The sequence below is a fragment of the Gavia stellata genome, chromosome 32 (genome assembly GCF_030936135.1).
Source record: "Gavia stellata isolate bGavSte3 chromosome 32, bGavSte3.hap2, whole genome shotgun sequence".
NCBI classification, from domain to species: domain Eukaryota; kingdom Metazoa; phylum Chordata; class Aves; order Gaviiformes; family Gaviidae; genus Gavia; species Gavia stellata.
The window spans coordinates 1,861,061-1,884,734 of NC_082625.1; the positions used below are offsets into that span (position 1 = coordinate 1,861,061).

Sequence of the window (23,674 nt, forward strand, 5' to 3'; positions counted from 1 at the left end):
TTGAATGCAAGAGCTGTTTATTAATATTTTATTGATGACAAACAGGTTTAAAACAAACTGAGACAAAATCAAAAAAGAGTTAACAGCGTGCTAGCACTGATGTCTGGATTTATAAAACTCAGAGTAACTGCTACAAAGGAAAAAACCAGCACAAAGCAGAGGCAAGCATTCCCATCAGTGAAATAAAGGGGGCGAGGGGAGAGGAGGGGGTTACGTTACTCAATGGATTGCATTGCACAGAGGGTTGCAGCTTAAACCTATCGGAAGAGTCTATGCAACTACGCAGCCTACAGAAGGAAAAAAAATTAAAAAGCCCTTCGGCAATGTTAATAAATAAAACAGTCCATCTTACAAGGAAGGAAGGTGGCCTGTGTCTCCATTCTTTCACATTTTAGAAGTCTAAACTCTGGAGGCTTTTTATGAGAAAAGAATGGTTTTCATTTCCGGAAAGTTTCTTTTGCAGTTCTCGAACTACGTTCGCTGCAGGACTGAACCAAAATTTTGAACACCTGTTCCATGTTTATGTGCACACTACTCACGGTTTGTGGGTATGCTACACCAGGTCTGCACTGGGGGAGAGACACTCTTGAAAAACTACAGCTAATACAGGTTATGAAAGCGGGTCAACAATCTACAGAAAGGACAGTAATGAAAGGGCTTCCCCCCCAGTTACAAAAAGTGGGTTTTACATTGTTTAAGTACATTCATATGAGAGGTATTTTGAGTTCCCCCAAAAAAAAGACTAGAAACACTTGGAGCCCTTTGAGTATAAAGCTAACTTAATTCAAACTTTAAAAACACCCAGGTTAGTGAATCACACTCTACTGATCTTTGCCAATTAGGAGGTAGAGGTTAGTCTAATTTAGGGATCCAATAAAAATGGGTCTGTAGGAATTTTAAATTCTCTGCGCTGTTTCTAAAAAGATTTAGACAGAAATAAAATGCTCCCAGTGTTCCCATATGACTTATTTAAGACATGGGTACAACTTAGAAATTGGATGGCTTCTCTTATGTGCTGTTTTCAGTTTTGACTTCCAGCTATTTCTCAAGCCAGCATTGATGGCACAGCCGTGTCCACTACCTGAAAAATAGGCTCCGGGTTTGGTTTTCAACACCTGAATCTTTCAGCTATCTGCATTAATCACTGAAGAAGCCACACAAAAGCCTAACCCATTATCTCTAATTATACCCAGCCATCAGAGGCCACCTTCCAACAACTGCCTGCTTTGTCCATTTTTCCAACCTGCTTCGGTAACATTGTAGAGTCTTTACTTCAAAACCAATATAATCCCCAGTTTCCACTACTTCTTCCCCAGATCTGAGGGAGCAAGTAAAGCAGGCCTGTTAGCATCTTTTTCCTCCAGGGCCGAAGGGCACAGGAACCCATCCCCTTTCAAGCGCAAAGTTCATCTTACAGAAAGGCTTGTTTTTCACAGAGTAGAGTCCAGACAGTAGCCAATTAAAGCATACAGAAAACACTTTGAAACCCTCCTCCTGCTCGAGCGCGCAGGCTCCTTTCACTCTAACTGCTATCCGATGTAGGAAGAAGAGGCTGATTGCTGCAACTTTAAATCACACTGAAAGTTCTCAAGGTTGGTGCTCTAATTTAGTTTTGTTTTAAACTTTTTTTTTTGTAAGCTTCTCAGAACAAGGATCTCCCAGGTCCACCACTAAGAATTCAGAGACAAACTTCTAAAAATTCAGTGCTCCTTTGAAAGAATCTCTTTAAAACCACCTTGTCACGAAAGACCCGTTCAGAATGTGGGCGACACGATGACACTAGGATTTCAGAGCCAGTGCTGGACAACAAAACCTGCATCTCAGAGTTGAGCATCAGCTATGTTCCGCTGGATTTCTGCTTGGCTTGCTGTCACTTAGTCAGGAACTCTCTCTCTCTCTCTCTCAGATACTCTGCTTCTAAAATGTAAACAGTTACTGCTAAAATATAGTACCCTTTTAAAACGAGAACAACTCTGAGATGAGGGTTTTCCTCTCCCCATCTGCTCTGAAAAGTAATGCCCTGCTCGCAAAGAGAAGTATGGAATGAAGTGAAACCTGCTTAAGGCCCTTCTCTCGAGCTTGTTTGCCTGGGGGAGCAGGGACTCAGCTGACCACTCATTTCAGGGTGAGTTGCTTTCCCAGTGAGGCGCCAGCCAGTCCTTCGGTGCTCTCTCTCCTCTCCGGTCAGTCTCCTTGTCTCAGTGAGCTAGCAGTGGGCTCTCTCGCGCGCGCTCCTTTCTCTCTATCTCCTCTCCGTTGGTTGGTTTCTTTCTCCTGTTGCTCTCACACAGTGGTGCTTCAGTTTTAGCAGTGGAAAACAGGTATCCATTTTATTTTATTTTTTTTATTACCCAGAATAAAATGCTGATGAACTAAGCTCCACACAAGCTTAGCTCTTCTTCCTCAACCTGAAAGCAAAACAACAGTTGCATTAGGGCTGTCACCCAAGACAGACACTGTTCGTGAACTTAAATCAGGGAGTAAGAAGCAGAGGAGTGAACCTCATCAGGTGCCTTACACTCTAATACTGTGACAGTCCCGTCACTCCGCCATGTTGATATGCACGTTCACCCTGGTAAGTAGAGTCCTGTGACAGCGCCACGTCAATCTGAGATTTAAACTCATCACCAAGGTAACTGTCCTGAAAATGAAAGTGTGTGTTAAGCCTCTAACTCATTATCAAGCTCAAGTGCTCCCTTCCAAAGCAGAATAGCTGACAGCCAAGGTTAATGATAAAGTCAGAGAGGTTTGGTTTTGTCAGGGATTTTTTTTTTTTTGCTTCATTGTGTTTTGGTTTTTTTAAAGCTATTCTTTTTGCTGCAGAATTTCCACAAATACCAAGTTTTTTGCAATAGCTGGCTGTCGAATGGGCAAGCAGTTCAAAGCTAAGGCTCGAGCTGAAGCCTATACACGCAGCATTTCACTAGAAGTAAAACGCCAGAGTGTACTTAGAGAGACCACCAAGTGGAAGAGCATGAAGTGCTGTGGCTGAGTCATTGAAAATGGTTTTAGTTTCCATTTTCCTCGGTACTAGGAAACAAGGATTGTGTATGCACACAGATCATCAACATAAAACCCAGGAAAAAAAGCAGACTAGACATCAAATTGTGCTTACCTGTGATAATTCGGGTTGGGAGAGCCCAGGCTGACTCATCTGTGATGGCTGACTCATGGAGATATACCCCTGAGTCAGTGGACCCTGGGAGAAAGGCTGGGACACCACATCTTGGCTCGCTTGACTATTTGGAAGGTTTGATTGACTAGTTCCAGGAATCCCAAAACGATTTTTCTGGCGCCCACCACGACCAGTCTTTCCTTTTGGCGCCCCACGTCCTGGAAAAGTGTTGATTCCAACCAACAGTGAGAAGTCTTAGACATGTAAAGATTGAGAATTAACTGTTTCTATAAAGACTTGATCACTCGCAAGAGGCAATGTTTTAGATGTGCTCAAAAGGCACAACCACCAGCATAGACACGGCAAAGGGACACTCAACTGGAGGCTGCAGCGCTACTGTGTTTGTACTCCATACAACTCAGACGTCATTATCTACTCTCACCAGCACTGCTGCAAGAGTAACAAAACCCATTCTCTGACTTCAAGACCTAAAATGTGGTGGTTTTGTACCATTTCACCCTTGCTCCGTACCTGCGGCTGGTCCATTAGCCTGGCCAAAGTATCCTGGTGGTGGCATTGGTGGCATCACAAGGTTGAAAGGGATAGGAATGTTCATAGCAGTGACGTGGCTGGGGCCAGCACTAATCATCCCGATCTGGTCATGGGTTTGGAAGTACATGTTGGATGGGCGCCCTGGGGAGGGGAGGAAAAGCCACAATGATTTCAGGTATCCCGAATATTTAAAAATAAATTAATATTCCTGCTTTTAGCAGTAACGAGAGGACTTGTGAGCAGGATAAATCAGAACCAGAAATTGAAAGGAGAAGCCTATCACTGCCAAGAACCACCAGTATTTCTAGTTCACTGTTTATTCCACACTTGAAAGTTTCAGAGGCTCACCTAACACACGTTCATCCTTACACAGTTACTTTTCTACAGCACCATTTAAGATTCCTGAAACGCTTACGCACACACACTCCCTTTCCCCTCATTCTTCACTTGCTTTGCAGACATCAGGTTAGACTGTAGGGGCTTCTATATACAAAGAGAAAATCCAGGCACATCATGAATATTTTTAGTTCTTAAGTTCCATATTTTTCTGTAGTGGCTCTTCAAACATTTAAAATTTTGAAGTCTCTAAGATACCATTCCCCAAGGACTGGTAGGGGAAAAAATAAGTAAATCTATAGAGGTGTTAATTTTGATAGCTTCCTTTACCTTGACTGCTCCGGTCATAGACAGATCCTGGAATTATAGCCTCACGTGCATCATACATGGCAGTAGTCATGAAACGGGCACCCTGGAAGCATTACAGGGGTTAGACAAAGCCTTTGCAAAGAAAACTTTGCACTGCAACTTCAGTGTAAGTTATTTTGGGTAAAAACCCAGTTAAACTCCACAGATAATGCATACTTCACAAGTGCTGAGGAAACTAACCAGTTCTCATACATGGAAAACATCCAACTATCATTTCAACTACATCATGATAACAAGGAAAAAAAAAAAGATTCTACAGGCAGCCTATCTCAAGCTGTGAAACACTTGATGAATTTCCAGTCTATTTTGAGGTTCTGTTGATAGTTCTTCCCTTGCTCTATTCCTACCGCCGTCTTTCAGTGATGGCTGACAAGCTTCCCCCCGCCCCCAAATGACTACTTATGTTAAAGGACTAAGCATAAAACTTGCAGGTTGAGGATTGAAGTACAATGCTATTAAGTACACATGCCTAATGAGCTTACCATTTCTACACAAAACAGTTACTTTCTGTTTCATTCACCTCAGAAGTGGACCCCTCAAAATTTTGCAGTAAATAAAGAGCAATAAAAAAGCACCAAAAAGGCTTTTCTACAAGTACTCAACTTAGAAACAGCTGAAACACCAACTTACTTGGGTCACACTGCATTAACCAGGCAACAAAACCAGAAAGTGATGGGTGTGTGAGGCTATGTGGGTGACTGTTTACTCCATCCATTTACAATTGATCCATCAGTCCCCAGTTGCTTCATGCCACAAACACCTGAGAAACAGGAGAGGTCAACTTACTGGGTTGATGGTATTGACAAGCTTCCGGGGCTTGCTGAACTGCATAAGGCTTTCCCGGAGGTTATTCAGTGGTCCCTCCACCAGAACCTTCTGCTCCTTGTAGTAATTCAGCAGGTGATTCCAAAGGGGTTGTTTAGACAGTGCTTTTGGGTTCCCAACAATAATAACTCCATACCTGTACAACAGAAGGCAAACAGAGAAATTAAAATTAAACTTTGACTAAAAATAAGGCCATGTTACATATTAATGTCAGCACAGCCTCGAAGTCAATCTCTTTTGCAGTATATCCAGGCACCTAACAGAAGCCCACGACAGTAGGTGTAGGAGACCCTGATGCAATTGTTTTGTTTACAGCAGATAATTTCTGGAGTATGAGAAAACATTCGAAAGGAAATTGCTGCAGCCAGTTTCTCAATAATCACAAGCTTCCTTCTGCAGGCTTGCCAAACACATCAGTGTACTCAACTAACCACACTGTGTTGGTTTAAAGCTTGCAGAAACCAAGGAAGCCAACCAACATAGTGTTGACTCCACACTACCCTTCTCAGTAATCAAATCCATTTTAAGAGAAGCAAAATGGCAAAAGAATGGTTGCTGGAAGGGATGAAGAGGCGGATGAAGGGAAGAGTTCTGTCCCGCAAACAAAGGGAAACGACATGGTGGCTTCTACAAACTCCTGATGCCAAATGACAATGCTGATTAGGTTGAGATTGCTCTTGTACATTGTAGGGAGTGTGGAAATCATTCAAGGCTCCCTTACACTGGGTGGAGAACGGGCCTGCTACCCACAAAACACAAACCTATTGTTAGTCGGACTGTATTGATGCTTTAGCAAACCAAATTAGGTCTCTAGATTAGATAAAAATCTGCCCAATTTTACTTCACCTTGCTCTTGTAAGAGCTACATTAAGACGCCTGGGGTCATTCAGAAACCCTATTCCTTGGTGTTCATTGGCCCTCACACAAGAAAGGATAATAAAGTCCTTCTCTCGGCCCTGGAAGGCATCCACACTTGCAATTTCCACTTCCTGAAACAGAGGAAAACATGTAAATCATGGAAGCACAGTGCAAAACAGTTACGCTACCAACAGGCATTACAAAATGCATTGGCATTACACTAGCAGTTCCCATCATTTGACAAAAAAAAGTTATTTTTTGTAATGACGAATGATTTGGTAATTCCACTGGTCACTAAATAGTTTCCCTAAAGGAGAACAGGCAGTCTCAGTTTAGGACAATTTACTTTTATGTTCACTGCTTTATGGTTCTCATATTTCCCCAAAACTGGCATTTGCGCTATGAAAAGCATCCCTTTTCTAGGTATGTTGCCAAAAAGACTTCTGACTATTCCAAAACCTCGTAGTAAGACAGCTCCAAATTAGCACTGCTGCTCCCAGCTACAAAGAAACCTGAATCAGAGGGACAGATCATTCCTGGCAGAAGTAAAAGTATTTCCACCAAGTCTTCCTTCAGTGAAAACAGTGACCAAGTTCTCAATATTGCAAAACAGACTATATTAAGTATACAACCGCCTTGTTTGTAGCAACAATTTTTAATGTTTGGTAGAGGAGTTCTGCTGATGGGAGGGCATATTCCCAAGCAAATAAACAGTATGACCATCAGAATTTATGGAGCTTGGTTTCCTGCATGTCTCTTGGCTTGATGCTTTTATCTAAGACACAAGCTGACTGAAGCTTTTCCACAGCTGAAGCACTAATGACCTTTCCTTTTGTGCCTCAATGAGTCCTCAGAGGATGGGCTCACTGAAGCCTTCCTTTCAACAGAGACTTTAACAGGGCTTTCTCCTTCATCTGGCCAACTGCTCCCCTGACAGTTACTGGCATTTGATACCTCCTAAACTCTTCTCCCTGGTTTGTTTTAACCACAATCAACTAAAAACCTCAAAAATTACTAAAGAATAAATACAGACTGACACCTAATAAGCCAGGCTAAAAATGAAAATATTGTGAAGTTTCACAGTATCTAACTTCTCTAGCTTCTCTGCATCCAAGTGTTCTCATTTGTGCAATGACTCCATACCTGGTAGAGCTTTGTATGCAAGGAACCACTGAATTGCATGTACTGCACCAGATAGGATCGTTGACCTTCGTAAGGAGTAATAATGCCAATCTGATCTGGTTTGGCACCAGCTTTCAATAGCTTTGTAGTTATCTTCTCCACATTGGCGGCTTCCGTCCTAGAGAGAGAGATTTATTTATCTAAGGAGAATCAAGGCATTAGGTCTAACTTTTTGCAAGTTAAGGGGTCTAAAAAAACCCTTGAACATGTATGCTGTGCTAGCTTTTTGTCAGAAAGGCCACTTCAAGAAAAAGATCAATTTTACACTGTGTTGCTCAAGCACTCTAATTAATTCGGCTTAAGCTTTGCAGGAACATTCACCACTATCACCTCTTGACTGAGGCCACGCACAGAGATTCTCAGCCAGAGGAACACGGGCAAAAGCCAACACCTCAAAAAAAGGTCTCGGAACGACACAGAAATTTCTCCTTACTATACACCTCCACCTTCTCAGAACTACATGACTACACTTCCTGGAATAGCAAAATTCAGTTTGGCCATCACTCTGAAATGGAAATTCTTAGTAGAGTTAAATGTACACGTGCACTTTGAGCGAGGTCATTAAAAATGTTCCAGCCTGCTTTATCTTAAGTTTTAAATATAGAATGTTTTTAATGCCAATCTCCCTGTCAGCCAACTATTGTGCCGTTTGCTTGTGCACAATTTGGCTTGCCGCATTCAGCAGTCTTGCACATGCTGTTCACGAAACAGACAGAGATTAAAAATATCACAGCAGATATTATTCATAAGTTGGTCTGGTTTCCCTTCCAGGCACATAAACAAATGCATACAACCAAGAGGAGCAAAAGGTTTTAAGCTCGCTCTTTGAAAAACATTGGAAAGTGCAGGAAAAAAGGGATAGAAAAAAGAAAATTACCCATCCCTTTTGCACCCCTGCCAAAAATCAAGACTTAGGCCTCTGCGTCAGGAATTCCGGCTTTGAAATGGGACTTGAGCCACATTTCCTGCTGCAACTGCAGTCAGTTTACCTGATGGCCCAAATTCATCCCACATATTAGGCACTTAACCATACCATGCTCCTTACACTACCAGCGGAGGAGAACACGCACCTCCACAGAACAATTCAAACACACTTAAGATCTGAACTACTCCCACTGGAGACACCTTTTTCTCTTCATTTACTGTAAAGGGAGCCTAAGGCAAATCAACTCCAAAATGAGGCTCAGCCTGCACTATCCTTCATAGCAGCTTTTATTAAAAAAGCACACAAGCAATTTCAATCATAGCTGTTAACAGGAAACAGCATTTTATTAATTTAGGAGTACTGCAGAACATAAGAATCAATAGCACTGAAGTACTGTATCCCAGCACACAATACATTTGAGGTCTGTGGGTTGGCTCCTTTGAAATACAGATACCACCTTCACAGAAACAGAAATTAACTCTTCAAAAACAGAAGCCTTTATTTAGCTGTTATGTCTTTATTCGCACAGCAAGGCACCACAAGTTATGGTGAATGCAGAATACCATGAATTTTGTTGCAGAGATTCTGAAGGACAGAGAAATGCTTAGCTATTTGGTTTGCAGTGGGAACTGTATATTGCACTTTCCCTTGACTTCGTTAACTATGGCTGTCTCCACGGGATGTCGCAGGATTCTTAACAGATTAATTTAACAATCTCCCTTACATTTGAGATACATTGGGACAGAGTATTTTCAGGTAAGTTTACATCTCAGTGTTGAATTTTGTTTACCTGTTCAAGTAAGAGGTGCCTGAGCTGGCAATTTCTTCCTGTCCTTGTGTAACATAGAAAAACATTGGCTTATCTGGCTGTGGCCACTGGAAATCAAAACCTTTTTTCACACGGTCCGCTGAAGAGCACAAAAACAGTAAATAAAAGAAGTTAGCACTGCTTTACTAGCAAGAACACTCATTTTCATATCAAAGCACCTTAAAGACTCAAAACTGTAAGTGCAGTGGCAATTCTCTTTTTAAGTGAATATATTAAAAAAACCTCATCTAGATTAAAGAATTCTTCCTTTGATCCTTAAAGAACAGAAAAGAAAGTAATTTGCAGAAGTACTATTCTTGCTTACCTGCGGTAACACCATTCTGGAGTGAACCCTCATAGAAGATATTGGATGGAAAAGCACTGAGTGCAGGGTGCATGCGATACTGCACTTGCAGGCGAATCGGACGAATCCCCAGCACCACAAGCCTCTCGAAGAGAGACTGAGATAGGCCAGCCTTCGCAGCTTTTTTACACATCACAACAGGACCCAGCTGGCAGTGGTCACCTACAAGAATAAGCTGTGGAAAAGAAAGTTTGTAGAGGTAAGTTTTTATTTCCTGAAACTTGCCCAATAGCTAGAAACAATAGCAATATCCTACTATAAAAATATATTAGGAACTAATCAGTCTGACTTGTAATAAGCTTCAGATCTAATCTAAAGGTTTGTACATCGTTAGTGTCAACTAGCTGCTCAGCTGATCATTTTTGAATAAAATCTTATTTGGTCTCCAGAATGTTCCAACAGGACCAACATGTTCTAGGCAAAGATTGGAAACAAAAATGAAAACAAAGAAATGAAAATGAAAAGAAAAGAAATGAAACAAAGAATGGAAACAAAAAACTAACAGGACTAACACAAAATAAAGTAATTTAGATCTATATTATGGAAGTGTCTTCCAAGGATTTTGTATCCCTACAGGCCTACACTGTGAGTGTTACTGCTTGATGCTACTTCCCCTATTTACAAACTCTGTTTTCTTTAATGAAATCCAATTGTTCCTACCTGTTTTGCTCCCAGGACAACCGGCACCATGCACTCTGGCTCAGTAGCCTGCGTGCTTTCATCAATCAGAATGGAGCGGAACTGCATTTTTGCAAGTCTTGGATCACCAGCTCCCACACACGTGCAACAGATCACATCTGCATTCTGAGATAGAAATGCAACCGAAATTAATCAAGTAGGATATCAATGGACAGTATTTCTACATGAAAGAGTATTCAATACCACGCCAGGAATCTCCCCCAAACGTCAAGTTGTATTCTGATCTCCACCAGCAAATCACAACTAAGCCTCAAGTGGGAGAAGGCAATTATTTAAGCTGTTAGAACCAATGGAACCTCACCATAAGTAATTCACGCTCTGCTGTTCGTTTCAGTGCACGGTAACGTTTCTCATCAGCAGATGACAGTTCTCCAGTTTCATCTTTAAGCTGCTGCAGTTTCTGAAGCTCTGGCATGCTGCAAAAAAAAGGAATTTTGCTTTACATCTTGGTAGGATAACAGTGGAACTCATTTGTAAAACTAAATATGACACTTGTAGAGCTAAGAAAGTTATCACATCAAATACATTTTGTCATCATTATGCAGTTAATCAGTTGTGTCCATCACAACACTTCAAGTTGTTTTTTCATTCCCCTGACCCCCTCAATCATTTCTTACCTATCCATGTTTCTGATCTGGTTATGCAACGCCAAGAAGGATACAGGGGAGTCAATTGCCTCGCGACTTTTAGCACACAGACGAACCACTTTCAGTCCAGTCTGATGGATCTTCTCAGTTAACTGATCAACAGCTATATTACTCGGAGCACAGACTAACACAGGCCTTGAAAAAATAAGCAAGAAGTCTCAATGAGCTGTAAACTTTCTTCCACTAGAGTTGTAATAAAATCATGTGTTATGACATGTCCCCTAAAAATATGCTGAGGAAGAATACTTTCTGAAATAAGCACAAGTCTTCCCAGAAAAATATACTTCTAGAAAACCATTTTAGTTCAATAATACAAATTAATTTTTAAAATCAAATTGATTCTTTGACCATTAATAAAAGTAACCTCACACATAAAGATTTAGAGAGAATAGTTCTTACCCATTGCCCTGTCTAGCCAGGTGATAGACAATTGTGGCTGATGTCACTGTTTTTCCGGTACCCGGAGGACCCTGAATAAGGCTCAGAGGACGCTGCAGGACAGTCTTCACAGCATAAACCTGTAAAATATTTTTTTTATTGCTACTTAGCATTCAATGCGTAGGAAGTTACAAAGTTGTTCAACCTCTATTCATAAATCCTTTATCATATTCTTTGCATGTAGTAAAAAGGAGATGAGGTTACCTGAGAATGGTTGAGATCAGGAAGTCCTTGTGCTGTAAAGCGCTTTGGCAACTGGCATTTAATAATTACATCTTCTACCTCATGACCTAACAGTTTGTGATAGATGTACCCAGACACTGAAGTCTCATCCACAGCAAATGTTTTTAAAGCACTTTGCATTCTGAAATGAGGGAAGGACAAAAAAAAAATCAGTACAACCTCAAATACAACTATCCACAGGTGTCCCACACAAAGGTTAATCATACATTAAGCACAAATTAAAATATACCTTGGGAAAAGAGAACAATGTGCAACACTTACTAACAGAATTAAGAGACAAAAATTAAACACTCAGAGAACACAGATCTTGTTTTTCCCCCGATGCGAATACTACAAAGTATAACAACCAGAAAAATCTGTAGAGAAACACCAGCCTTTGACAGCATCTGCAATAGTAATTTTAGGTGCAAGATTTGAAGAAAGCCTGTACTCAGTATATCTCTTTCAGGAATAATAAAGAAACTCCTATCTTACAAAATGCAATACAGACTTGTCTGAAGCCTACTGACCCCATAGCCCATTTAACAAGCTGAAATTTCAAGGCATTTGAAACGATTCTAAGTTCAGGAATGCCAACTAAAACCAGAGAGCACTTAATGATGGAGCAATGTTCAGGAAGCTGAACTACAAAACAGTTTTTCTTCTTACATTCCAAGTATTACTAAAAATATGGTAAATTTCCCCCCTTTGGTTCACACATTACCTTGATGTATTTGCAACAAACCTTAAGTGTGCCTTCAAAATGAGAAAAACTGACAGTTTGATGGCATTCAGATTAATTCCATTTCTAGTAAAAGTTAGGCCTGTTGCTCTATGAAGCGGATGTCATGTGTTCATAAACTTGAAACATTCAGCATAATCAGATTTCTGATTGCTAGTGTCATGAAACAATGTCTTGTTCAAAAGTTCCCACTGAAGGTAAAGGAAAAAATATACACCAGCTGCACCCACTATCTGCCAAGTTTTGAAGTGCTTTCTCAATACCTGTCAAATGAAGTAGACTTCCATACAAAATCCACTTGGAAGTTATGGGTAACTTCCACAGGTGCTCCAACGCTGCTCCTCAGCTCAATGGCTATCTCATCACCATAATCTGTAGAACCTCGTTAAGTAGTAATCTATAGCAAAAATTTGAATTTTATTTTTCCCAATTTTGACTTTTTTAGCAGACCCCCATGACAAATTAAAATTATCTCAAAATTACTTTTATACACGTTTACTGATTTCTCAGAGAAATTTCAACCTTCAAGTGAGCCTTCCTGAAGGCTCACTAAGTAAAGGATACTATCAGGAACTTTGATAACGTGACCAATTCCTTTCCATAAAGGGGCCAGGTCTCCTTTATACCTCAAGCAGATCTCATCTCCTTGCATAAGACGCATATCTACAAAGGAAGGAAAAAACGCTCTCAGAATATTCACCAATGAACAACTATCCCCAACACAAAAAAAAACTTACAGTCCTATCTTATATCCCAGGCCAGATCACAGTTCTTTAAACACTTATGTTATCCACCAGGCATAAAAAAACAGGCAAAACATACAGTCAAGCTGTCATTACCTGAATCAGTCTTTGGCAAAGTGAAATAAGCAATTCTTTTCTTGTTCAAGCCCAGGTCCCATCTGACCGTGATGTTATCTTGGGTCTAATGGTAAAGAAAAGGCATCTATTATGTTCTTAAAAAGAGCTGTTTGCCAGCTACCACAGTCCTCACTGTCATTACTTCAAAATAGTGGAAACACACAAAACTTACTGTTCCAATGTCACGAAATAGACAAATATTTGTATTTATGCTTATGAACCGAGTTCACACCATCTGCAGAAGGTAATTCTGTTCTACAAAAGAATTACTTAATGAGAAACCAAGTCCTAATCACCATCTGTGTTACTCTCTCCCCCCACCTATAAAACATTCACTGAGTGCTTGCATGACCTCATATAACTCAAGTTTGACTGGAAACTCTAACTGACAAAGATAACTGCAGGTTGTGAGGATAACAACATAAAAGGTGGCCAAGTTGCACAGTTCTACCATAGAATACGGTTCTTGGAAAGATAAACTTTGAACATATAAAAGAGAGAAGCTCCCAGGTGTTTCAAGCTCTTTTTTTTAAAACCTCGGTCTGAGGATTTTTCTTTCCTCTCCCTGCTTTCATACATCACCATTGCTACTGTAATTACCGTGATGTTACAGTACTGTAATAAAGACATTTACTTCACTTGAGCCTTCCTTCTATGCTGTTAACAGTCACCACGTGTTTGATACCAGAGAACTGGTCAGAGCCCCCTCAAAGGCATATTTCAAGTATATTACCTGAGACTCCTTGAGTTTCTTGTCATAGTCTGCCTCAAGCTTGACTAGAGGACCAAATATGTTTTGGTATTGATAAGCATCTTCATATCTAAGCAGGACATGCTGTGGTTCTTCATCAACACCAGGCTTTTCTAAGTCCTCAAGGGTTGCAGATGGATTTTCCTAGAATTTAAAGCACAAATGTTTTGTTTCAATGTTTTAAGTACAAATAAGTGACAAGCTCTCACTGTGCAACAGGACTAATAATACTGTGTTTTGCTACTACAGGAAGTTATATCAAGGTATAACAACCTGTTAAAACTGCACCAACACATGATGTGTCATGCTCATTCACATCCAGTCAGGTTTGTTATGCATTAAAGGATGTACAGAAAAACCTCTCAAAAAGCAGTAACTGAATACCAAACATGGACTAACAGTTCCCTACTCAGCTAGTCATCATGTAAAGCAGAAACAAGTGAAAGACTTGATATGAGGAAGGAAAGTTGTTTTTTCAGATTGCCTGACAGTGCAACTTGAACAGAGCTGGAGAACCTAAGGGTGAAACCTTCCTACTTTGATAAATGATCTCCTGAATCTTTTGATCAATTCCCAGTTGCATTGCTTGTCAAATCTGCAAGATTTAAACCTCATGTGACTTAAGTACGTTCTCTGCCTTACAGAGTTGCTAAAACAGTCTTGTCCCTCCTTCATAAAACCACAAAATTAACACTTGGTAAAAATACAAATGGTATTTGAAAAGCAGCACATACCTTCCAAAGTTCTTCCAGTTTGTTAATCTGTTGAGCTGTGATCTGACGTGCTCTCAACTGTTCCTGTTCAGATGGAATCTTTACCAGCCATGAAAGGAAACAGCGATCCTGGATAAGAGGCTGCCACTGTGAACTGTCCCAATTAATATCCTTTAAACTGCTCTGACTGGCACATGGCTGCCTGCACAACCAAAATATTGAAAAAAATTATTAAATTAGACAAGTGTAAGAACAAGTCTACCGTGTGAAGTGTAAAAATAGGTTTATCATGCCCTTAAAACAACCCAAGTATCCACTTAAAAAGAAAAAACAAAACAACCCTAGCCTGCTGGGCCAATTCATTTTTTAGTTCCTGTATTTGCTATTTCAACACTGGGAAGGCTCGATACCATAAGCTGTATTTCTTGCGTGTTTCTAGAACTGAAAATTTCAGTATCTAAAATATTTAATATGACACTCACCTTTGAAAGTGGTTACAGCCCATTAAGATTATACACACATATATAGCAGAAAACTCTCGGGATTACTTCCCATCTGTTGTTTAAACAAACAGGAGAACTCGTTCTGTAGAAACACACCTTCTACTGTCAAATACATGGTAAGTGACAGCATTTAATAAAAATACATACAATTATAAAATCATGACTTCTGATAGAACCTATCAGAGAACAATTTCCGATTTATTGTCATCTTCAAATGATTCTACAAGCTGACAGAAAAACATACTGTGTAATACAATCAGAACTGATCTGTTACTCTTCCAAATCTGAAAATCCCAGTTTAACAAAGGGGAAAAACACCTTTCTTCCATTAAGTACTGCTTCATTTGGGAGAAATACTTTTCTATACACCTAAGATGTTTGCCCAGCATAACAAAACATGCCTTTATTGCATTATCTAGTTGTATACAATTCATGAAGTCTTTACAATCATTTAAAGGAAAAATGGTGGCAAATCAGAGTATAAAATGTATTTGGTACAAAATGACAGCAAGCCTTGCCCTTTAGAAATAAAGTTATGCAATAAACTTGACACAAACGTGCCAACAAAGGCATTCTCTCACCTGCACAGCAAAACAACCACGGAGTCTGCCTTAGCTGGAATAAAGCCAAGGAGAAACACATTACGACATCCACAGTTATAACATTCCAAGACAGTCTCTCCTAGAGGTCCATCTTTATGGAGAGTCACCTCTTTGCACTTCGCTCTCACAAGATGGTTAACAATGTGGCTGAAACCAGAGAGGACATACATTTATATGAAGTTAATAGGAAAATCAGATTTAGGCCTAACTTAATATATCAGCTCAGTTATTAAAAGACACAAACAAAATCTATTTACACTGTGGCAGACATTGGTAAGATCTCCCTCTTTTCATCAAAGCAAAGATACTGCTAACACGGTTTCAATGGTTTCTCAGTGCATGAATGCTTTAAGGTAGATGAGTGTGAAAGAAGAGAAAATGTGTGAAAAATTCTTTTTATGTTACTGATAATTGAAAGAAGCTTCCTGAAGCTCCACAGGTCAAGAGTATCAGTTCTACTGTGCTTTGCAAGAACACAGGATGGGGGAAGAAGCAGCTAGCTCACTTCACAGAAGTGATTCAAGTTTTGCTGAGATCGAGGTCTAAGTTGGTAACAGCAGAAAAGCTAAAGAGGAGGCTGGAGGCTCACATTTAAGTCACTAGACTTCGATTATCACCAAAATGTAAGTCACAGCCATCATACCACTTTAAAACAAACACTCTCTAAAAGAGATTGTCATTGTTATTTCCATCATTTGACTGTTTACCTGCCAGATGTATTTCCACGCCCGTTACAGAACCACTTTTTGCTGGTGTTACAGTAAACCACACAAGCAGGGTCATGGATACCACAGTAACTGGAATTAAAAATGAAAAAACAGGAAGTGATTGGGTACTCGCTTATAGGAAAATTCAAATACAAGATTTAAACTACCTAGTAGGGTACAAAGATAAGAGGAACTGAAAATTAGGGATCACAAGTGTTGGCAAAAGTATCAAACACGAGCTAAGCTTCTGTTCTGAGTCACGGGCATTTTAACACTTCCCACCATTACCACCCCTCGGGTGGGTGAGCTCTCTGTTCCTCGGTGGAGGTCAAAGGTGTAAGTCTATGCAAGAGCTCACCAGAGGGCACCATTTTCCTACCAGTACAGGGATGTCTCCAAGGAAGTTGCCCTCAAATTCTAGAAATCCTCTAGGCATACACCGTTCACTCACACAAAGTGCTCCTGCCCTCTGGAAAGGGGGCAAAGATTAGGTCTCACCTGCAGGCATGCACAGGAAGATCCTTTGTGTAATAGGTATCTTCTTCATCTTCTTCAAAATTCAACTCTGCCAGAAGCTGGCTGGTTTTAGCCACGTTATCATCCACAGCTCCGTTCTGTAGAATGCCATCAGGTCCATTAACCTGAAATACAAGGTCAGTGCTTAAGTTATACAATCAAAATAGACTCCAAAACAAAGCCAAGGGCAGTAACCCCTACTCCTCAAAGCAAAAACTTGTGTTTAATTTACCAGCATTTTTCTTTCGAGTTTTTGTAAGAGCTGAAACACATACCAGTTATATAATCAATACTTGCTTCATTAGCTCCTGTTTTACAGGATTATTTAAACTCCAACTGATAAGTAGGAAAAAGTTAAGAGAAGGAGGTTGCTTTTCTGCATATTACATTTTTCCATACAGTCTTACACAACACACAAAATTCCATTTAAACAATTCCAGCAGTATCAAACGTTTTTTCATCCTTCATTTTACTCCAGGAATCTACCTGAAAACAGGATCTTTATTGTATAGGAATTTCCCCACCTATTTCTGCTGTTCTCTGTCCAGCAAATCAATGTCCCATCCCTGTTGTGTCCCCCCCCCCCCAAAGATGTCAGAAGTACAACTTCATGACACTTGGGACAACAGAGAGCAGGTAATCAAGAAACCTGTTCTCATATAAGCCTAATTTTAAAAAAAAATTGAAATAGTGCAAGAAATAACAGAAACTGGTTTTCAGCAGAGTGTCTAACTCTCCAGGCAGTATCACTTGTTCAAGATGTACTAACCATATCACATACTGAATCAAACATACTTGCAAAATAAATCAGGTATGACAGTCACTATTGTGCTACTCTAAATTTTAGCTACAATACGACTTCCTTTAAAGAAAATGAGGCCTCTCAAAGTTATCCAAGAAAACTGCAGAAGTCCATCAAAACTAGTAACACAGCTCAAGTTTTCAGAGCAACACACCACTTCAGAGATCAAGTGTGCTAACACAGCACATACAAACCAGGTGTGCACTCTTTCCACTGACAATACACTGACTGCCAGAACACAGACTGCCATGAAGCTCTGCAACATCTGGTGCTGTGTCAGCAACTTTTACACACTAAGTCTTTCTCATGTTAAAAATAACTCCTTTTTGGCAATACTAAGTACAGCGTGTTCACCACTGGGAAGGAGCATCAAGAAGCACGAATGCCACAAATCAGATTTCAGCATGGCTAGCGCAGCCACTGCCCCTTGGGCCTCACAGGTGTTCTGGTTTAATTCCACTGCTGCATCTCTACAGACTAACAGCCATGGGGAGCTTCAGCACCTTAACACAATGCTGTCCAGAACCCCCAAGGTGGCTAGATCCCCACACCCCTCAAAACTCTGTTCACTCAATTTGTTGCTTTGTTTAGCCAAGAGATCACTAAAACCTGAGCAGAGATAAGCATACCATCATCCACGTTAACTTTGAGTGGAAAAAGGTGGGAAAGGGACCACCACAGTGACTGCAATGATTAGCACAATATTAACAAAACATTTGAGATGAGTGCTGTGAGGTAGCTTCCCTATCACAGCAAAATCTGATTATTTTATTTTTAAAATCTGATGTTGTATTAACCCCCCCAATGTTTTTAAAGGTATTGCATTGGACAAGATGAGATTTATTTCTGAAAATTTTAACTAGCTAATAAATGGGAGCATAAGAATCACTCAAGGCCTTTGTGTATCAATACAGTATTTTAATAACTCTTTTGCACTTAGACATTTAATGCAATTTATCTGGTATCTGTAACTTAATTCTCTGACAAGAGATTAAAAAGCTGTCCATAGCGAGAACGCTAAATCGTTATTAAAAGAAATTTGATAAAAATAGTTGCTGTAGCATTTTAAAGCTATAACTCATAAGCAAATCAAAACAAGCTCACTTCTCTGAAAGTCTCATTTAGATTCCACACCACCTCATTTCAGTATTGCACATTAAAATTTAACAGCCAATTGCAAGAGTTAAATTTAAAAATAAGTGTAAGCCACTTCAGATTTGCCCTCAGCAGTAAGGAACTAGACTCAATGACACAAGCTTTGTTTCATTATCTTCAAATGAAATGAGGTGCATTTGCAACACACAATCTAAATGGTATGACTTTTATTGATGTTACCTCCAAGTACTGGCTTTTAATAGAAAGATTCAGCCAAGAGGAACCATCAGCATAGAATGTGCAAAAGCAGCAGAGAGGAAAAAGGAAAAAACCAAAAGAAACTGCAGCAGCATGCAACAACCCATTAGGATAATGAACCCAAATCTGATCAGCTGTGTAATAGCATCTCCACAGATGTTTGAAGATAAATATCCATTTTATATAGATAGCACCATTTTACAAAATATGAAGATAACTTATTAACTGATCACGGAATAGGTGAAATTCCAAAGCCTGAAGTCAACCTGAATTTCTTAGAAGCAGGAATAGCAGGCATTCACAGGTGCATTTCTATCAGTCTATTCCAAAGAGCCATAATATATTATTATACACATCAACTGACAAGTTTAATCAATTTTTTTGGGTGCTCACAAAAAACTGGATTGCTGAACGGTAATAAAATTTTAAAGCTTTTTTTAAGGCAGAAACCCAAGAGCCTACAACAACTGCAAGCTATTTGTACTTCTGCACCAGGTGACTGTGTTAGTTACACCCCGGGGAGCTCCTACCCTTTCAGAGAGTAAGGCAGGCATGATGTCACCTGTTACTATGAAAATCCAGCAGCGAGTACTAGGCCTTGGCAGGCATGCAACAAGGAAGTGACTCAACTATTGTTCTAAAACCGACTGTGATGTTAGCCTATGTGCATATTATTAAAAATCTGGCACCACCAACTGTTGTATAAGGGGCGGGGGGGGGTCTTCTCCATTTTAAAAGTGTTGACTGAAACTTTTGGCACAGCAAGTTTAGCAGCTACAGCAATCTGAACAGAGGTGCTCTGAAGCGATCACCAAGGTACTGGTCCCTCCCTCGCTCCTTTTTTTGGCCTCCAAAATACTGGTTGAGAGACAACAGAAAATGTCCAGGGAATTGAGTTATAGAATTGAGTTACAGAATAGTAAACCAAGCGACGTGATTTATGTAGTGGCTTCTACTGACCATGCAAGAGAGACCCCAAATCAGTCGTAACAGAGTATTACCACCTCAATTTCTCCCGGTGCTTCTGGCTAACACGCGCCACCCACATCAGCAGCCGATCCACATGTGAATGCAGCTATACCCACTTAATGTAGTTCTACTTTAAAGTGGTACGTTTCAAGCCGTAACAAGAAAAATAATTGCAGTTAAGTAGGTATTTTGCTAGAAGAGTACTCTTGTTACAAGACTGCAGTCCAATCAATCGTGGCAACGCACTTCAACTCTGCACAGCAGCCGCAGGACACCCCGTCACGCTGTCCCGATTCAGGTAATTTTCCCCTCACGCTTTAGAAAAAAAATACACACTTTTGGACTCGCATGGATAACCATAACAATAACTATTTGTTGTTTGTAGATTCCTTATGTTAAAGGTATAGACTATTTACTGTACCTTATTACAATCTCTTATGCTGATTTGCTTTCCCTTTCGAAGTAAGGAAAGGGATATTACTGAGAACATCCACCCCCACACCACCTCCAAAGCAGCGTGGAGTAAGCTGTATTTCCAGATGGGGACCTGAGCACCAAGGAGCCAGTCATTTTGCTAAGACAAAAAGTCTTTGTTAGAACTAGAAATTAAATCCAGCCCCCGTAGTCTAGACCAAAAGTCTAATAGCTGACCCAGCCTCCTTCAACCACTCGCTCAAACAGCTTAGCTAACACATTAACACCATGTGCCTTGTCCATCACGGACTCGTTGAGCATGTGACTGCCTCCTAGCATCATAGCTAGGTCTGTGCCTGGAAGAGTGAAAAAAAGGCAGAAATCGGAATTTATCTTAAAATATTTAGAAAAATATATTCCTGTGTTTGATTTTCATTATATGTGAACAATGGAAATATAGTTCTCTGCAGAGAAAACAGTGGACATTGCTTCTGTGCTACTAACCTCTCGCTATCTTTTGTCAATTGGACACTAATCAATTGTAACAACATCCTCTTAAACTATTAGTTAAATATACATTGGGAAAGGAAGCTCTTATAGACTCGCTAAATCAATCACATTTTCTTAAGAAATTAGGTGCTCTGCATTGCTCAACTAATCTTTCTGAACACTAGGATACTAAAAAGATATCAGAATATGAAACAGCAGAGTGAAAGTATATTCCTCCCATGTTTATCAGCTCTAAATAAAAATTATTTATTCAAGTAGCTTTAATTATAATCACAGTGACAACATTTAATTAAGTGAAATGTACATGATGAATTTTCAGGCCTTAGAAGTTATTATTTAGTATGTCCCCTGCCAAAAGACATAACAAGTTTAAATTATTTGTTGAAGGAAGCAAAGTTTTCCCCAGATTCTTTAAAAAACACATGATTTCTGATCTTATCGCTGATGAGACCGTTGAAGCGTACAAGTCTAAACAGATGCTGGGATCTGGGTTTTGCTCTACTTTAGCTCGGGAGGACACTATACTTACTACACTTCTGAGAGTTCTTGTTGCAATAGGTCCATCCCCACCCTCCCCAAAAACTACATTTCTAGAGTCAAACTGAGGATCAGGATGACCACAAGAGTTTGCAGAAACATCATAAACGCACTCTGTTAAAAAAAAAAACGAACAGCAACAAAAAACCACAAAACTTTCCTTCTTGCCAGGACAGATGGTTATAGACATACTAGTACCTGAATGTGTGCTCCAGATTTTTTTTCTTTTTACTTCAAAGGCTTTTCAAACATGTTTAGACAAAAAAAGGACAAATTAATCCTCTCGTCTGCTCTTTTAGCTTATGAGGCTTATTTTGGGGTGGTTTTTCTTCTTCTGGCCACATAGTCTCTACTGTGAGTTCTGGAACGACCACAACCCATTAAAGCTTTAAAAACTAAGATTTTATTAAAGCTGCCTTTTTAATCAATTAATGGATAGTCTGACTGGACACAGACACAATTTTACTACTACTACTTAATAATTCCGATATCTCAATGCTCAAACTGGATGAAGTCTACCAAACCCAAAACTCAAGAGCTATAAGCAAACAGAAAATAAACAAACAGCCCATGGGGTCTCATCTCTAATCCTCTTATAAATGCACTAACCTGGAGCAAGTCACACCACAGTGGCTACACCCAGGCTGCGCACTGAGCACTTTCGAGCACAAGAAAGTAATTCAATTTGTCCTGGGATAAACCCGATACGGCTCGGACAGGATACGATCACCTTCAGTCCTGCACCGCACACCTGTAGACTCTCAGTGCCTGGACATGCTGGCCTGTTTTCAGTTTGCTTACTTCTGTTTCCACAGCTCTAGCATTTACAGACCCCGACACATCAGGTTTTGCAAGTAAAATGGAAAATCAAGCCCGCTCGGGCTATGTTTGGTTCAGGATTAAAAACTCATGTAGAGCATTTAAACTCTAAACTCGTCCTTTAAAACGTGGATAACGTACAAACATTTAATTGTTAATAATGCGACTACACCTAGATGTAATGAAACTTAGCAGAATATTCCATGATCTTTAAATGGAGAAAAGTATGACTTTTTAGAAGAGTTCTTCAGGGTTGCTTTTTTTCTTTACTACAGACAAAGTCAAGGTGTAGCACAGTGACAGCTAGTATCTTCATTTGCAACACTTCTTCACTTGTGACCGTGTAACCCTAGTTCCTTCTTTTCTTTTACTTTTGTGAATTGTTAAATAAATACAATTTAATTGCCATTTATGTACCAACCATCAACAGACTATATTACAAAAAAACACCTGTTTTTAAGCTATGAGGAACCAGACCTCTGAACTTAAATCTCAGGCCATATTGACTGTCACTCCCATACAAACCCAAAACAAACCAGCCTAGCAACCGTGCAGCAAAGGTGGCAAAAAAATAGAATAAATTTAAAGTGTATTTTGCTCTTAGTCTTAGAAAAAAAGAAATTGAAGGAAGTAACGCTGAATTTTCACAGTACTCAACTTCTGATAACCTATTACTACCCAGACTCGTATTTGCTCTGAAAAGAACCTGAGATGACATCCAGAAGCACTTCTGATTTCTAACTTCAACATCGCACCGAAAAGCGACACCCCTGTCACGATGCAGCCACGGAGTCCGCCGGCCTTACCGGCGGACAACCGGCTGCAAGTTTCACCCTCAGCGCGCTCTCCCTGTTCTTCCAGGGCAGAAGCAAAGCGCCCTCCTGCCAGGCCCTCCCTCCGCTGCCGGCCAGGGGCCGTCGGCCTGCGCCGGGCCGCCGTGTGCCGGCAGCGGGCGGTCCCGCTCCGGAGCCGGCAGCCTCCTCTCCACGGGGCAGGCGAGCAGCCACACGCGGCTTCCACTTCCCCGTCCGGCGCTGCCCGGGGGCAGAGCGCCCAACCCCGCAACCCGCCCAGGGCTTCCCCTCGCCGGCCCCACGGCCGGGCCCGCCCGCCCCTTCCGGACACCCCCCCCCCACCGGCGGAGACGCCCTGACCGCCCCCCCCCAGCACACACCCCGCCTCCGGCCGCGGACTCACCTGTGCTTCGATCGGTCCTGGCGGTCCCTGCCCCGCTCCGGGGGGCCCTTGGCCCTGTCCCGGCCCCGCCTGCCCGGGCCCGGGCGGGGTTTGGGTCTGGCTGGGAAGAGTGAAGTCGGTGAACTCGAACTCGGAGCCCTGCGTGTCGGCGCCGAGCAGCTCGGCCTCCTCGGTGTCCAGGAAGGTGAGGGTCTGCGAGCTGGGGCCGTACGCCTCCACGCTCATGGCGGCGGCGGCGAGGAGAAGCGGCGCTTCCCCACTCCCCCCCCCCTCGCCCGAGCCGGCCGGGCCTCACCTCAGGGAGCCCGGGCGCCGCGCTACGCGAGCGGCAGGATCCGC

General features: G+C 41.0%; 1 protein-coding gene across 2 annotated transcripts; it reads right to left on the minus strand.

Moving 5' to 3' along the window:
* UPF1 (UPF1 RNA helicase and ATPase) lies at positions 1–23,560 on the minus strand. 2 transcript variants are annotated; one of them, XM_059831955.1, is made up of 24 exons: positions 23,336–23,560; positions 16,717–16,859; positions 16,219–16,308; positions 15,491–15,658; positions 14,428–14,608; positions 13,676–13,837; positions 12,922–13,006; positions 12,647–12,745; positions 12,346–12,454; positions 11,323–11,482; positions 11,080–11,198; positions 10,651–10,815; positions 10,335–10,449; positions 9,995–10,138; positions 9,296–9,509; positions 8,953–9,070; positions 7,199–7,355; positions 6,044–6,186; positions 5,159–5,333; positions 4,334–4,415; positions 3,647–3,808; positions 3,116–3,333; positions 2,519–2,641; positions 1–2,408 (listed from the first exon to the last, which is right to left on the minus strand). In XM_059831955.1, the coding sequence occupies exons 1-23, from the start codon at positions 23,558–23,560 to the stop codon at positions 2,522–2,524; spliced, it is 3,354 nt and encodes a 1,117-aa protein (XP_059687938.1). In that variant the 3' UTR covers positions 1–2,408; positions 2,519–2,521. The 2 variants fall into 2 exon arrangements, with proteins under 2 accessions (XP_059687938.1, XP_059687937.1); XM_059831954.1 differs by having other exon boundaries at positions 12,346–12,463.
* Between the last annotated feature and the right edge of the window lie 114 nt (positions 23,561–23,674).

Bases quoted from the DNA above. Each gene is read 5' to 3' on its own strand.
- UPF1 (XM_059831954.1), bottom strand. From the start codon at position 23,560: ATGAGCGTGGAGGCGTACGGCCCCAGCTCGCAGACCCTCACCTTCCTG. The intron at 11,483-12,345 runs GTATTGAGAAAG...CCCTCATTTCAG, and splicing joins AAGTCTACTTCATTTGACAG to AATGCAAAGTGCTTTAAAAA. The intron at 10,450-10,650 runs GTAAGAAATGAT...TTTTTTTTGCAG, and splicing joins CAGATCAGAAACATGGATAG to CATGCCAGAGCTTCAGAAAC.